The 16690-nt window shown below is 47.5% G+C and overlaps 1 protein-coding gene across 1 annotated transcript; it reads left to right on the top strand.

Moving 5' to 3' along the window:
- Nucleotides 1-209: 209 nt before the first annotated feature.
- NXF1 (nuclear RNA export factor 1) lies at nt 210-16630 on the top strand. Its single transcript, XM_084773465.1, has 21 exons — nt 210-390; nt 6920-7100; nt 7273-7426; nt 8127-8210; nt 8290-8394; nt 8507-8587; nt 8675-8744; nt 8856-8944; nt 9062-9169; nt 9667-9776; nt 11757-11793; nt 12068-12136; nt 12216-12271; nt 12388-12495; nt 12589-12647; nt 12751-12866; nt 13329-13371; nt 13915-13987; nt 14330-14512; nt 16017-16077; nt 16297-16630. Exons 1-21 carry the CDS (start codon nt 363-365, stop codon nt 16333-16335), a joined length of 1854 nt encoding a protein of 617 aa, XP_084629591.1. The 5' UTR covers nt 210-362; the 3' UTR covers nt 16336-16630.
- The last annotated feature ends 60 nt before the right edge of the window (nt 16631-16690 follow it).

The raw sequence follows: 16690 nt of genomic DNA, 5'->3' as shown, positions 1-16690 counted from the left end.
TACAGGGTTGCAGCTGACCGCTCAGCTCCAGCAGGAACCCCGGCACTGCCGGACCTTCAGAGAAGCAGGAAGGCGGGGCTGCTTGGTAAACCATTGAGCCCCAAACTCCAGCCGTGGGCGGGCCTCGGAGGGCCTGGCTACGCCCCCGCGCGCCCGCCCTGCTTCCGCGCAGGCGCAGAGAGCGCGTATCCGCCCCGCGGCACCGCCCACATCCTGGGGACGTCGGCCGCGCGCGACGTGCTTCGCCGGATAAATGCGGTGGCGCCGGTCGTAGGAGAGCTTCTGTCCTGAGCGCCGAGCCGTCGGGGCGTTTGGTGGCGTCAGGTTCTGCGCCTGAGCCCGCCCCTGTACCTGCCTGTGCCATGGCGGACGAAGGGAAGTCATACAACGGTCAGTGCGGGGCCTCGGGCCGGGAGGCGGCGCGGTGGGTCGGGGTGGGCGGCCCCGGCCTAGGCCGCAGCCCGGGGGCGGGAGGCCGCGAGGAGCCCTGCGTCCGTGGGCAGCGGTGGCCTCGCGGGCAGGAGGCGCAGGGCGCCACGGGACCCGAGGGCTCCAGAGTCTCCTGGATTCTGGCGTTGGAGGACCTGTGGCTCCGGTGAGGTGACAAGATTCCTTTCAACTTCGAGGGTGGTTGCTGCCTGTCAATTCAGTTCGGCGGCCCTCCTCTTTAAATGTGAGTCAGGAGTCACTTGTTCATGGGCTGCCCTGGTGCCCTGTTTATCTTATTTATTTATTCCATCAGTCGGTTCTTGCAGCCTGCTGCTTATTGTTTACCAGTTTTCTAGTCTGAATACCTACCCTGACTTGTTAATCCGTTGTGGTGGTTAGGATAGTATGACAGCTGAATTTGAATCTGGAGTTGGCTGTGCTAACCCCGACTGAGTTAAACTTTCAGGCCTTGTTTTCCGCCTCTTTCATGTGGATACCTGTCTCTCAAGTTTGTGTGTGTGTGTGAGAGTGTGTGTGTGTGTGTGTGTGTGTGTGAGAGAGAGAGAGAGAGAGAGAGAGAGAGAGAGAGAGAGAGAGAGAGAGAGAGAGAGAGAGAGATAGATCTCATGTCTATCAGGTGCCTGAAGTGGAGATTTCTCAGTGCGCTGTTTCTTTTTACCAGGGTCCTTTGGGGAGGGTCATTGTTTACAGGACGCTAGATGTTACGTAGTTTCCTCTGGAAGTTTTAAACCGGTTTGGATTTGTGTGGTACTGATGATTTATCATGGGCAAGTTTTTTTCTTTTCTTTTTCTTTTTCTTTTTTTTTTTTCTTTCCTTTTTTTATTTTTTATTTTTTATTTTCCGAGACAGGGTTTCTCTGTGTGTTCTTGGCTGTCCTGCACTCGCATTGTAGACCAGGCTGGCCTCGAACTTACTGGGATCCCCTTGCCTCTGCCTCCTGAGTACTGGGATTAAAGGCATGCGCCACCACCGCCCAGCCAGGCAAGTTTTTTCTACCCAGTGAACCTTTTTTTTTTTTTTTTTTTTTTTTTTTTGAGACACTGTTTCTATGTATAGTTTAGGTTGTCCTGGACTCAGACTCACTTTGTAGACCAGTCTGGCCTTGAACTCACTGAGATCAGACTGCCTTTGCCTCCCGAGTGCTGGGATTACAGGTGCTCAGTTTACCCAGTGAGCTTTTAATTTAATTAAAGTAAAATTACTTGATCTCCTTCCTCCATCAACTCCCATGTTGCCCCGCTCCCCAAATTCATGCAGCCTGCTGAATCAATTTAGTGTTGCTTTTGTGTATTTGTTTTTAAGGCTTTCCATTGGGGATTGGATAACCATTTAGGGAGTTGATCCCTGGGGAAGGCTAGTTCTCCCTTATAAGGGTCAGCCTTAGTGTCCCAGGCTGGCCTCAGTCAGTCTTCCTGTGTCAGCTTCCCAAGTTCAGTATTGCAGGCAGGCATGTGATTTTTGCCACCATATTTTTACTTTTTTTTTTTTAAGGGGGGGGTGGGTTTCCAGACAAAGTTTCTCTGTTGTAGCCTTGGCTGTCCTGAACTCACTTTGTAGACCAGGCTGGCCTTGAACTCACAAGAGATCAGCCTGCCTCTGCTTCCTGAGTGCTGGGATTAAAGACGAGAGCCACTACCTGGACAGCCAGGCCTTCTATTTTCCCACAGAGCTAAATCCCCATCCCTTTTTTGTTTTTTGTTGTTTTGGTTTTTTGGTTTGTTTGTTTGTTTGTGTTTGTTTGTTTGAGATGATTTTACTAAATTGCCAAGACTGACATGAAGTTTCAAATTCTCCTGCCTCAGCTTCAGTCTGGCGAGTGAGTGTGTGTGTGTCTGTCTGTGTAAAGGATAGGTAAGCACTTTATCAACTGACCTGTATCCTCAGCCCTGCTTGTATTTATTTGTCTACATATATGTAGAGATACACACTAAGAGAGACAGGTCTCATCCTAGTCACATTGAACTCTGGAGTGGAGGATGACCTTGAACCTCTCTAATCCTCTTGCCCTAAGCTGCTGTACTTCTACACTTGGTTTTATGTATTTACCTTTTCTTGTTTTTGTGGGTTTTTTTCTTTTTTGTTGTTTTCTTTTGTTTGTTTTTGTTTTTTGAGACAGTGTTTCTCTGTGTATCCTTGGCTTTCCTGGACTCACTTTGTAGACCAGGCTGGCCTCAAACTCACAGCAATCCACTTGCCTCAGCCTCCTGAGTGCTGGCACTAAAGGCATGCACCACAATGCCACCACTGCCTCCTCCTCCTCCTCCTCTTCCTCCTTCTTTTCCCCCACTTTAAGACAAGGCCTTAATATGTAGCTCTGAGTATTCTGGAACTCACCAGGCTGGCCTTCAAATAAATAAATAAATAAAAAGAGCTCTGCCTAGCTACTATTTTTGGCTTATTTTCCTTTTTTTTTTTTTTTTTTTTTGAGACAGGGTTTTTTCCTCTGTGTAGCCTTGGTTTTCCTGCACTCTCTTTGTAGACCAGGATAGCTTTGAACCCACAGAGATCCTCCTGCCTCTGCCTCTTGAGTGCTAGGATAACAGGCATGTGATACCACACTCAGCGCCTATTTTCTTTCTTTCTTTTTTTTTTTTTAAGATTTATTTATTTATTATTTATACAGTAATCTGTCTGCATGTGAGCCAACATGCCAGAAGAGGGCACCAGAGCTCATTATAGATGGTTGTGAGCCACCATGTGGTTGCTGGGAATTGAACTCAGGACCTCTGGAAGAGCAGAGAGTGCTTTTAACCTCTGAGCCATCTCTCCAGTCCACCTATTTTCCTTTTTAAGTCAGGGTGTTAGCTGGTCTGGAACCTGTAATCTTCCTGCTTCAAACACAGGTTACTTTAGAGAACATTCCAGGACCCTCATGTGGAGCTGCCATCACATCCTGAATCTAGAAGTCCCTTGTGGTGCAAGCTATCTCTCGTCAAAGAAATTAGCATTTCCTAAATTCAGAGTGCAAGAGGTAGCAGTCATTCTTAGGAGACTTTAAAGTATGTCATATTTGTAAGGTTTTTTTATTTTTATTTTTTGAGATAGAAACTCATGTAGCCCAGGATACCTTTGAACTCTTGTGTAGTTGAGCCCTCCACTTCCCAGTTGCCAGTATTACAGGTATTTGCCACAACATCTGGCTCTGACCATCATTTGTACTTACAGGCAAAAGAAATCACAAGTGACATTTCAGGGATCTGGTTACATTTTGGGGTTGCTCACACTTCCACATTTTACTTTTCTTTGTAAGAACTAGTTTCTGCTTCCCCTATCCCCCCTTAAGTTTTAAGGGTTTTGTTTGTTTGACAATTTTATACATATATACAATGTATTGTGATTATATTCACCTTTCATTTTGAAAGTTTATTTTTATCTTCCGCATCTGGGTATTTTGCCTGTACGTATATCTGTATGTCATGTGTGGGTGTGGTGTCTGCAGAGGCCAGAAAGTTGACTTTGGATTCCCTGGAATTAACTACAAAGGCTACCTTCACACTGACGCCAGTGTCCTGGCCAGAGGAAAGAACCTTTTTTTTTTTTTTTTTTTTTTTTTTTCAGTTTTAAAATTCATTTTCATTTTATGTGCATTGGTGGTTTGCCTGCGTGTGTGTCTGTGTGCGGGTGTTGGATCCTCTAGAACTAGAGTTGCAGACAGTTGTGAGCTGCCATGTGTGTGCTGGGAATCTTAACCTATGTCCTCGAAAGAACAGCTGGTCCTCTTGCGTGCTTGCAAGTATGTGGGTTTCCCTTGAGTGGTAGCCTTGACTGTTCTTGACTCACTTTGTAAACCAGGCTGGCCTCGAACTCAAAGCGATCCCCCTGCCTCTGCCTCCCAAGTGCTGGGATTAAAGATGTGCACCACCACCGCCAGCCAGCTGGTACTCTTAATCAACCACTAAGCCATCTCTCCAGCCTCAGAAGAAAGATCTCCTCCTTTTTAAAAAAAATATGACCACAGTGCCAGTTGTGGTGATGCACACGTTTATTTATTTGTTTGTTTGTTTGTATTGGTTTGAGGGTGTCAGATCCTCCGGAACTGGAGTTACAGTTGTGAGCTGCCATGTGGGTGCTGGGAATTGAATCCACAACCTCTGGAAGAGCAGACAGTGCTCTTAACCACTGAGCCATCTCTCCAGCCCAAGGAAAGAACTTTTTATAGGACATCAGTATCAGGAACAAGTTATTATAAAACTTAGGGATGATGGAAAAATAAAAGGGTCAAGGATATATTCAGGGGGGATTGGAGAGATGACTCGTTGCTTAAGAGCATTGGCTGTTTTTCCAGAGGAACAGCTTTGATTCCACACTAAAGTGGACCGTTGGGGGCCAGCACGGAGGTTCTGGAAGCCAGTGCTGGGCTTTCTGAAGGGGCAGCACGCATTCTAGTCCCTGGGCCGTTCCTGCAGCCTCCAGCACAGCCAGTGCAGTTGGGGTTGTGGAAAGAGCCTCCCCTTCCCCGGCTAAGCCTTATTTTAAGACAAGATGTCATGTAGCCCAGGTTGGTCTTAAATTCAGGATGTAGCTGTAAATAACCTTGAGTTTCTGATTCTCCTGCTGCTCCCCCTCAACTGCTGGTACTAAAAGCATGAAAATTGTTCACTTTGATGTTTGTTTATTTTGAGGAGATACTGGGCATCAAACCCAGGTTATTGAATGTGCTGGGCAAACATTCTATCACTGAACTACATTTCTTTTTCTTTTCCTTTTTTTTTTTCTTTTATATTAGTGTTTGGCTTGTTTATATGTTTGTGAACCACATGAGTGCCTGGGGTACCCATGGAGGCCTCTGGAATGAAGTTACAGACAGTGTACACTGTAGTGTGGATTCTGGGAATCAAAGCTGGTTCTTTTAGAGCAGTTAGTATTTTTTTTTAATAAGCACTCTTTTTAAAGATTTGTTTATTTATTATTTATATGGTGTTCTGCTTGTGAGTACGCCTGCACACCAGAAGAGGCACGTGATCTCACTATAGATGGTTGTGACTCTCCAGCCGCAGCAGTTAGTATTCTTAAGAATGAGATGCCTAAAGCCAGGCGTGGTGGCACACGCCTTTAATCCTAGTACTTGGGAGACAGAGGCAGGTGTATCGCTGAGTTTGAGGCCAGTCCAGTCTACAAAGTGAGTCCAGGACAGCCAAGGCTACACAGAGAGACCCTGTCTGAAAAAGTAAAAAAAAAAAAAAAAATGAGGTGCCTAGCTGGACATGGTGGCACATGCCTTTAATTCCAGCATCTCTGTGATTGGAGGCCAGCCTGGTCTGCAAAGCGAGGTGCCTTAGCCCAATCGTCATCAGAGAGGCTTCCTGGAAGCTGATGGGAGCAGATACAGAGACCCACATCCGAACATTAGGTGGAACTCTAGGAACCCCAGGGAAGAGAGGGAGGAGGAATGATAGGAGCCAGGGGGGTTGAGGACACAGAGTCAACTAGGCAGGGCTCACAGAGGCTCACAGGGGCTGAAGTGACAACCAGGGGCCTGCACGGGTCTGCAGCAGCTCCTCTGCACATATGCTGTGGTGCTTAGCTTGGGGATTTTGTGGGATTGCCCCCTTATAGTGGGTGTGGGCATGTCTCTGACTCGTTTTCCGTGCTCTTGGGACCATTTTCTCCTTCTGGATTGCCTCATCGTGCCTTGATATGAAGGTTTGTGTCTAGTCTCATTGCATCTTGTCATCCCATGTTGGGTTGATATCACTGGAAGGCCTGCTCTTTTCTGAAGGGAAGCAGGAGCAGTGGGTCTGAGCCGGGGATTGAGGGGTTAGGAGGAGGGACGAAGACTGGGAGAAATGGAGGGAGGAGAGGCTGTAGTCTGTGTGTATTGTATGAGGGAAGAATTTTTAAAAAGAAAAAAAGACTTGGCCTGGAGAGATGGCTCAGCAGTTACACTGGCTGCTCTTCCAGAGGTACTGAGTTCAATTCCCAGCAACCACATGGTGGCTCACAACCATCTATAGAGAGATCTGGTACCCTCTTCTGGTGTACAGGCATACATACAAGCAGAACATTGTATATGAATAAATAAGTAAATATTTTTAAAAAAGAAAAAAGAGTCGTCTTGCCTTTAATCCCAACACTTGGGGAGGCAGAGGCAGGTGGACCTCTTGAATTGAAGGCCGGCCTGGTCTACAGAACAAGATAGTTCCAGGACAGCCAGTGTTACACAGCGAAACCCTAGTCTTGGGGGGAGGGTGGAAGGATGAGTCATCTCTCCAGCCCCCTCAGATACATTCTTGGCCCTCTTATTTTCCAATATCCCTACAGTTTTCCAGTAACTTGTTCCTGGTGTTGATGTCCTAGAGAAAGTTAGTTCGTCTGGCCAGGCCATAGACATCTGTATGGAGGTGGCCTTTGTAGTTAGCATCTTTCTTTCCAGGAGTACAGAGTACTAGAAACTGGTGGTCGCTCCAAGGTAGCTAAGACCACTGATAGGTTTACTAATTCAATTCCTGTGTCTGTTTCCAATTCCAGAGCATGATGACCGTGTTAGTTTCCCTCAGAGAAGAAAGAAAGGCCGGGGGCCTTTCCGATGGAAGTGTGAGGGGAATCGCAGGTCTGGAAGAGGTGGTTCAGGTATACGGTCCTCCCGGTTTGAGGAAGATGATGGAGATGTGGCAATGAACGATCCCCAAGATGGCCCCCGAGTAAGATAGTAAGTGACTGGTCTGCTTTGGATTATGTAGTCCTCTTAGTTATTGTCTGGGTCATTTCTCTAACCTTGTAAAGTGATATTTGACAGAACTAATTTAGTAGCTATCGTTTCATTAGCAGGACAGGTTCATCTTTCCTAGTGTTTATGGACATTTTTTTCTGCTTCCCAATAGCAATCCCTATTCCAACCGGCCTAACCGTCGGGGAGATACTTGGCATGATCGAGATCGAATTCATATTACTGTACGAAGACACAGAGCTCCTCCAGAGAGAGGAGGGGCTGGCACCAGTCAAGATGGAACCACTAAGAACTGGTTCAAGATTACAGTGAGTACTTGGGAGAGTAGATGATCCAGGAAACAGGACTGGACTCAGTGAGGGTGTTTTGACACCTGCCCCTAGCCCTCAAATCTGTTTTCTCCAATGTTTACTTAGTAATCAAGTTTCACACTATCTGTCCTTTCCTCTTAGAATGAGTATCTAAGAACGGCGTTAAGGCAGGAGTTAAGGAGGATAGGCAGGATGACAGATGGACAGGGAATCGGATAAGTGTGGTCAGGATGTAGATTAACACTTAATGGGAGGCTGTGGAGTCTCTGGGGATTAGGTAAGGCACACATAATCTTAGAACTTTTAGAATTAATACATTTGATATGCGGCCATGTTGTCTGAGCCATATTGCTGGGAATAATAAGTATATGGAAAAGAGTTTAAGGAATCTTTGTATCTCAAGTGGAAACTGGACATATCTGGTTCTTTCTTTAGGAGAAAAAAAAACAGTTATTTTGTCATGGAAGGGCTCTACCAGCCTCATGCATGTAAGCATGCCTCCTATCTCTGAGACCTCATGCATGCTAAGTGCTTTCTATCACCGAGCCTCATACATGCCATACTAAGTATGCCTTCTATGTGAAAGCACCACCCTAAAGCTCTAAAAATCTTTTCATTCTTGTCAGAAAATATAAAAGGAGAACTAATGGAAATGTGCTGGCTTGGTTACATATGTACTCTTTTCCCCCACTTCCAGATTCCTTATGGCAGAAAATATGACAAAACGTGGCTCCTGAGCATGATTCAGAGCAAATGCAGTGTCCCCTTCAACCCCATTGAGGTAAGGTGAAGTCAGGCTTGGGATGCTGGGTAAGGGCTTGTGGACTCAGGTCTAATGTTCTTGTTTTTCCTTCTTTCAGTTTCACTATGAAAACACACGGGCCCAGTTTTTTGTGGAAGATGCCACTACTGCTTCCGCACTAAAGGCTATCAACTATAAGATTCATGATCGAGAAAACAGAAGGGTATGTGGAGAAAGGGTGTAGTGTAGCATGGATGGCGCTGAGTAAAAGGGATTAGGTCTTAGTTCTGGGAGCTAGGCTTCCCTCAAGTGTTGCCTTTCTGTCTTCTCTTCAGATATCGATCATCATCAACTCCTCTGCTCCACCCGTCACTATAGAGAATGAACTGAAGCCCGAACAAATAGAGCAGCTCAAGGTGAGGCTGGCTCAGGTGATGTGGTCCAGCAGTTTTTAAGTTCCACTCAGTGACCACTAAGCCCTTTGCTTGTCTTCTTTCCTCCAGCTTATCATGAGCAAACGATTTGATGGCTCCCAGCAAGCACTTGACCTCAAGGGCCTGTGCTCAGACCCAGGTATGGCTGACAGCAGTGGTCCTGACTAGATGGAGAGGGAGAGCAACTAGTCGTTATAACACTGGTGTGGGCATGCCTTCTCAGACTTCCTTTTCTTTTTGCTTAATGAAGATTTGGTGGCCCAGAACATTGATGTTGTTCTAAACCGCAGAAGGTGTATGGCAGCCACCCTGAGGATTATCGAAGACAACATTCCTGAGGTGAAACTTCTATTTTTTATTTTATTTTATTTTGTGTGAGATAGGTAGAATAGGATAAGGACCAGACTTGTCTCTGGTTTACTGTGCTAACACTTCCAAACTTTGTTCTACTCACAGCTGATGTCTTTGAACTTGAGCAACAACAGGCTGTACAGGCTGGATGATATGTCCAGCATTGTGCAGAAGGCGCCAAACCTAAAGACGCTAAATCTCTCTGGGAATGAAGTAAGACTGATAACCTAGTGATGGTTTCGTTTTGTTTTTGTTTTTTGTAAATTTATTTATTTACTATTATGTATACAGTGCTCTGCCTGCCAGAAGAGGGTGTCAGATCACGTTATAGATGGTTGTGAGCTACTATGTGGTTGCTGGGAATTGAACCCAGGACCTCTGGAAGAGCAGCCAGTGCTCTTAACCTCTGAGCCATCTCTCCAGCCCCAATGGTTTTGTTTTTAATAGTTACTGATTATGAGTGAGTGGAGGCCAGAGGACAGCTTTGGGGAACTCAGGTTGTGGTGCTTGCTCAGCAAGAGCTCCTGACTCCTGAGCCATCACACTGACCTCTGGCGAGATTGCTCCAGTGGTGGAAGTCAAGAAGAGTTTGGCTGGCCATGGTGGGAAGCAGGGAAGAAAACATAGGTAGCGTTCAGTTATATGGGGGTCCCCCTGCTGTCTCTACAAGGGTGTCTTTCTTCCCTTTGCCCTCCCCTCATCTTTTACAGTTGAAGTCTGAGCGGGAGTTAGACAAGATAAAAGGGCTGAAGCTAGAAGAGCTGTGGCTTGACAGAAACCCCATGTGTGACACCTTCATAGACCAGGCCACATATATCAGGTCAGTTGTAGTCTCTGTCTCCCCTCCCGGGGACCTTCACCCCCTAGGAGGCTGAGCTAATGCACCCTGACCAGTGCCCGTCTACAGGAGAACTTGCAGCCCTGAGCTGGAGCCACCTGTCCTTTGGGAGGAGGATCACGTACTCCTTTCTGCCTGTCTGTGTCTCCTAGCTTTGTCCCAGATCGCTCCTTTCTTTTTTTTTTTCCCCCCCGCACCCCACCCCACCCCCCCCCCCACCCCCCCGATGACTGTTCTCTGGCTCTCTGGTCTTTCTCTTTCCTTCTTGAACACAGCCTTTTCTAGAATCTCCCTACCTGTTGTTCCAGGAAGGGCACCTCCCCACTTTTCTGTTCTGATGTGGGGGTGCCTTATATATGTTCCACTCATGTGTTTGTCTTTAGCCAAAACCTGGTGCACTCAGGCTGAGAAAAGCCCTCTCTGAGACTGCCTACTGAGATGGGCCTGCCTTCTTTGTCCTTTGATGGTCTGTCTTCCATTGTGCCAAGAGGGACTCTCTCCTCATGATGCACTTAGCCAAAGCTGTGGCCTGGTCCTTCTTGCCCACTCTGAGGTTGATGCCTCTTGGAGGCTTGCCCAGTGCTATGAGCTGGGCCCCTCCTAAAGAAGAAACCTGGCTTCCCTAAGATGTGACCAAAGCCGGGGCCCCGGCAGCAGGCGAGGGGTTCCCAAGGCAGGTGCTGGGCGTGGAGGCCACAGGGGCATCTGCTACGAAGGAGACAGAAATGACTCTGTCATGGGCACTGCGCCTCCTTCACTGGCACACCTCACATCACCCTGCTTGGCCCCGGAGGATGGCTGGTTAGCCAGAGACGGGTAAGATTCCTCAGGGAAGGAACAACCTAAGACAGGCACAGTCCCAGAGGGGCCATCAGGAGAGAACTTGGGGTCCAACTGAGGTGAGGCATAGACTCTCACCCGCCCCCCAACTTGGCAGAGGCCTGAACCCTCATATCTTCTGAGGAAGGTCTCCTGGCCCCATGGCTGTTTTACCTCCCACGCCCAGCTCAGACCAGGACCCAGGGAGCAGACAGAGACCTGGCCAACAGCGATTGCAAACCACTATAAGAATTGTTCTCCAGAGCCGGGCGTGGTGGCGCATGCCTGTAATCCCAGCACTTGGGAGGTAGAGGCAGGCGGATCGCTGTGAGTTCGAGGCCAGCCTGGTCTACAAAGTTACTCCAGGACAGCCAAGGGTACACAGAGAGACCTTGTCTTGAAAAACCAAAGAAAAAGAAAAAAGAAAAAAAAAAAAAAAGAATTGTTCTCCATGTCTACCTTGGGACCACAGGAGAGGGGCAGCTGAAGGAAAGGGCTGCATCAGGAGGTCTTTCTTTCTACCATTCTTTGCTAAGTGCCTCTGCCTTCAGTTCTGTCCCTTTTGCTTGGCTTCCTCTCCTTATCTCCCCATCTCTCCCTCGTCCCTGCCCTGTCTTTGTCTTTTTCTCTTCTCCTTTCCCTTGGTCTCTTCTCTTCCCCTCTTCTTAAGTCCGTCTTGCTCATCTCCCTGCCTCAACATCCTGTGCCATACTTTGTGGTGTGTTCTGGTCTTGGCCAAGGCCAGACCTGGCAGAACTGGTGGATACCTGGTGAGGCAGCGGAGCCCCTGGGCTCCCACCCCATTCCCTCCTCCCGGGGCTGCACACGTGAGTAGGTGGAAGGTAAGGGGGGCAAAGTGGGGAAGGTGGCCCTAGGCTTAAAGCCTGGGCTGAGAGTGTTCCTCCTGTGACACTCGGGGTCAGGCAGCAAGAATACACAGCCAGCCTTCAAGGCAGTCTAGAAGGGGTGCCCTGGTGAGGAGGGGAATGGGGGTTCTTGTCCCTAAGTGCAAGCTGGGGAGGAGTGGGCAATGAGCAGGATGGGATGGGCTGTTCCTCGGGTTTTTGGTGTATTTGCTCCTAGAGCAGCCCAGGAGGCATGATGGCTCTGAAGTGTCACTCACTTCTGTCCCGTTCTTGACAGCGCCATTCGCGAACGATTTCCCAAGTTATTACGCCTGGTAAGTCTAACACTTTGTACTTTCTAACAAGCATCATCAAGGTCTTGCCTCTATTTTGTGACCAACCAAAATTGTGGGTGCGTAGATCCCTTTGAGAATCCGCTAATAGTGGTAGTCATTGTCCTAGAAATACCTGTGGGCAGAGTTCACCTGGGAGCCCTGCGCCCTCCCCATGCCTTCTTATGATGGGCTACAGACCCTTCACCCTTAGCTGTTCTGTGGGTTCACAAATCCAGTCTTCTGTTTCATGTGTTATATTCACTTCTTCCCACAGGATGGCCATGAGCTCCCCCCTCCAATTGCCTTTGATGTCGAAGCCCCCACAATGTTACCACCCTGCAAGGTCAGAATTGGGGGTGGAATTAGACTCATGAGCAGGAAGCCTGCTGATATCATGATCGTAATGTCTTGTTTGATTTCAGGGAAGCTATTTTGGAACAGAGAACCTAAAGAGTTTGGTCCTGCACTTCTTGCAGCAGTGAGTGTCCTAGGAGCCCGTCGGCTGGGTACAATGACTGCCTGTGCACTGCTCACTGCTGTCCCCCATTGGTTTCAGACATAGAACTCAGACTCTTTCTCTTGCTCTGCTTACAGGTACTATGCAATTTATGACTCAGGAGACCGCCAGGGTCTTCTAGATGCCTACCATGATGGCGCCTGTTGCTCATTAAGCATTCCTTCCAACACCCAGAACTCTGTCCGGTGAGCGGCACATGTCAGAACCTATCTAGAACCACAGGCTTCTTTGGGAGACACAGGCTACTGTTCTGACCATCTTTCCTTCTTCTTTTCTAGAAGCAACTTAGCTGAATATTTCAAAGACAGCAGAGATGTGAAGAAGTTTAAAGATCCCAGTAAGTATATTTTGTGAGCAATCAAACAATTGGGAAAAAAAATCAGTAGAGCTAGCCAATGTGGGTGTGTGCTAACCTTGGATTCTGTTCCGTCTTCTTGTAGCCCTGCGGTTCCGGCTATTAAAACATACACGTCTCAACGTTGTTGCCTTCCTCAATGAGTTACCCAAAACTCAACATGACATCAATTCCTTTGTGGTAGACATAAGTGCCCAAACAGTAAGCACATATTCTCTCCTGAAAAAAACTGGGGAGGGTAATAAGTTCAGCACCCAGCGTGTGTGGTGGGGCACACACCTTTAATCCCAGCACTTAGGAAGCAGAGGCGGGTGGATTGATGTGAGTTCAAGGACAGCCTGGTCTACAGAGTGATTCCAGAACAGCCAAGGCTACACAAACACTGTCTTTAAAAACAAAACAAGCTGGGCGTGGTGGCGCAGGCCTTTAATCCCAGCACTCGGGAGGCAGAGGCAGGCGGATCGCTGTGAGTTTTGAGGCCAGCCTGGTTTACAAAGCGAGTCTAGGACAGCCAAGGCTACATAGAGAAACCCTGTCTCAAAAAATCAAAATCAAAATCAAAATCAAAACAAAACAAAACAAATAGGTTCAGCACTCACTGGGTGAGCAGGCTCGGGCTCTGATTGGGAACCTACATTGCTTCTGGGGCTTTTTCTCTTTCAGAGCACATTGCTGTGTTTTTCTGTCAATGGAGTCTTCAAGGAAGGTAAGAATTTTCAGTTCTGAATCTTTCTCCATATCCTTAGTTTCCCAGCTATCTGTTCATCTGTTTCTTCTCCAACCTCCTTCCTATTTTGCCCAGTCCATCTTGGTTTGGCCTTAACTCCTCCACCTATCTTATCTGCATTGTGACAAAAGCCTGGGACCACAACAGTGTAGGTTGTAAAAGTCAGACAGGTCTCCATTTTTATCCTGCGTTTATTCTGTGGGTCTGGGAAAGTTACAGTCTCTCCAGATCTTGATTCTTTTGTTGGATGAGGTTTACGATACTTAGGCACAGTGGTGCTTGAGGAGGTGAAGTGACTCCAGACACTTTGCCAGGCCACAGGCTAGCACTTTTTAAGTTTTTCACTTATTTCCTATATCGCACAGCAAATTCTGTTACTATCCTCCCTGATCTGTCCTTTCATCCCACCTCTGTTCCCCTGTGTCCAAATAACTATTCTTAGGTGGCCAAGTTAGGGTTCTTTGTATCAAATACTGTGATGTGAGTGACTCATAGGAGCTATTGCTGCTGTTCTCGTTGCAGTGGATGGGAAGTCTCGAGATTCCTTACGTGCTTTCACAAGAACTTTCATTGCAGTTCCTGCCAGCAATTCAGGGTCAGTGCTCATCTTACCAGGTTGGGTACCAGTCTCAGTCCCAGGACAGCAGAACGATAATTGAAAGTGATTCCTTGGGGAATTTTCAGAATTGCCGAAAAGCAATAGGAAGTTTATGAAGTTTGAATAACAACTGTCGATAGGTTAAAGAGTGGCTGTATAATAATTCTAGTGTGTTTTTGAGGTAATCCTCCTAAGTACCTAGTCCATAGTTGAGAATAAGTGATGGAAGGTACTATGGGAGGGGCACCATGTACATACCAGCCAGATCTGAGAAGCGAGACGGTGTGAAGGGGTGAGGTTGGTTGTCCATTTATTTAAAATGGCTTTTTTGTCCCAAAGGCTATGTATTGTAAATGATGAATTATTTGTGCGGAATGCCAGCCCTGAAGAAGTCCAAAGAGCCTTCGCCATGCCTGCACCCACACCTTCCTCCAGCCCAGTACCCACACTCTCCCCAGAACAACAGGAAATGTTGCAAGCGTTTTCTACCCAGTCTGGCATGAACCTCGAGTGGTCTCAGAAGTGAGTGCTGAACTTGGGTAGGACCCAGGGGAAACAGATGGCCTAACAGTGAATAGCAGTGCTTTAAAAAAGAAAAAGAAAAGATTCATACTAAGAATTCTGTATAAATTATTTTTTAAATTATAAATCACAAAGAATGAGTTGTCAGCCGGGTGTGGTGGTGCACACCTTTAATCCCAGCACTCGGGAGGCAGACGCAGGTGGATCACTGAGTTCAAGGCTGGCCTGGCCTACAAAGGGAGTCCAGGACAGCCAAGGCTACCTACAGAAACTCTGTCTTGAAAAAACAAGAATGAATTGTCGCCCTCCCACCTACCTATGGCTCCTCTCTCCCTTCCTCCAGCAGAATTAGGGATTAAGCCTAGACTTCACATATGCTAGACAGGCTCTCTACCGCTGAGCTAGTTTCTCTGCCTCTGTTGATGTTTTGGAACAGGGTCTCACTATATACTTGTCTGGCCTTGAACTCACAGGGCTGTGCCTGTCTCCTCCAGAGTGTTGTGATTAAAGGCGTGAACCATTGTAACGGGCTGCATGGTCCTCGTTTTTGTTTGTTTGCTTGTTTTTTGAGATAGGGCTTCTCTGAGTGCTGGGATTACCAGAGTGTACCACCACGCCCAGCTTCCGTCATTCATTTTGATACAGGGTCTCATTAAGTTGTTAAAACTGGGCTTGAAGGCCGGGCGTGGTGGCGCACGCCTTTAATCCAGCACTCGGGAGGCAGAGGCAGGCGGATTGCTGTGAGTTCGAGGCCAACCTGGTCTACAAAGTGAGTCCAGGACAGTCAAGGCTACACAGAGAAACCCTGTCTCGAAAAACAAAAAAAAAAAAAAACCAACCAAACAAACAAAAAAAAACTGGGCTTGAACTCTTCAAGTCCTAGACTCCAATTGATGCTCAGCATTCCAAGGGGGCTGGGGCTATAGGTGCAGACTTGGTTCCAAAGTCCTTTTATTATTTATTTATTTATTTTATTTATGTATTTGGGTTTTTGGTTTTTCAAGACAGGGTTTCTCTGTGTAGCCTTGGCTGGCCTGGAACTCACAGCAATCCGCCTGCCTCTGCCTCCCGAGTGCTGGGATTAACGGCGTGCGCCACCACCACCTGGCTTCCAAAGTCCTTTTATATATGGTTCTGCAGCTTTTGTTTTGTTTTGAGGCAGGGTCCCTCTATGTGCCTCAGCTGCTTGGGAATTATTCATTATGTAGCCCAGGCTTGCCTGAGACTTAGAGATCCCCACCTGCTTCAGCCTCGAAAGTGGTAGGATTGAATGCCTGAACCATTTTGCCTAGCTGCAAGTTAGTGTTTAGACCGTGTAAGTCCTTTCCTGCCAGTGTAAACACTACCTTGGTGACGTTGGTAGACATTCTGTATGAATGGTACAACAGTGTGTAAACTTATGGAAAGCATGGGTGGCTTTCTCCGTGGATGGCTCTGGAATGGCGTCTAGTGGTCACGTGACATGATTCTGGTTTGCACGTAACCTGTTGTAATCACACTCCAGGTGCCTTCAGGACAACAACTGGGACTACACCAGGTCTGCCCAGGCCTTCACTCATCTCAAGGTAAGATAGGGGATCTGTGGCGAAAAACAGATTTCTCTGAGCCTTTGAAAGGGTCAGATGAAGGCTAATTGTGGTGCCCGCCTTTAAACCCAGCACTTGGGAGGCAGAGGCCAGCCTGGTTTACATAGAGTGTGTCAGGACAGCTAGGGGTCGCATGAGCTGGCCAGGGAAGGTGGGAAAGGGGTCATCTGGCTCAACTTGTATTTTATCTTTCTGCAGGCCAAGGGAGAAATTCCAGAAGTAGCGTTTATGAAATGATCACAGGAAAAGTCCCTTGTAAATAGCCCTTGGATAATATTGTCTGGCTGTCATCTGCTGTCTCCTGTCCAGCCCGAGGCCACCCTGTAACTGTGACGGAGGAGGGAGGGCTGCTCCATCCTCACCCGCCTTCTGGAAGACTTAGAGACGACTTCCGGAAAATTGAGCCTCATGGTGCCAGGAAGCCAAAGCTTACTTTGTAGAGCTGACACTAAACTACCCGAAGGACTTAGGTGCTCTGTGTACTTAACCCCAGGATTCCCTCTACTTTTTAAGATAAAGAGTGATAATTGTAGTTTGTGTCCCTTTACTGGCTTGTTTCCCTCGATGCAGGAGGGTGGGAAAGTGCGTCATG

This window comes from Acomys minous, assembly GCF_964271855.1.
Source record: "Acomys minous genome assembly, chromosome: 2".
Lineage (NCBI taxonomy): Eukaryota > Metazoa > Chordata > Mammalia > Rodentia > Muridae > Acomys > Acomys minous.
The sequence above is the reverse complement of the archived record's forward strand: the minus strand, read 5'-3'. Positions and strand labels throughout refer to the sequence as shown.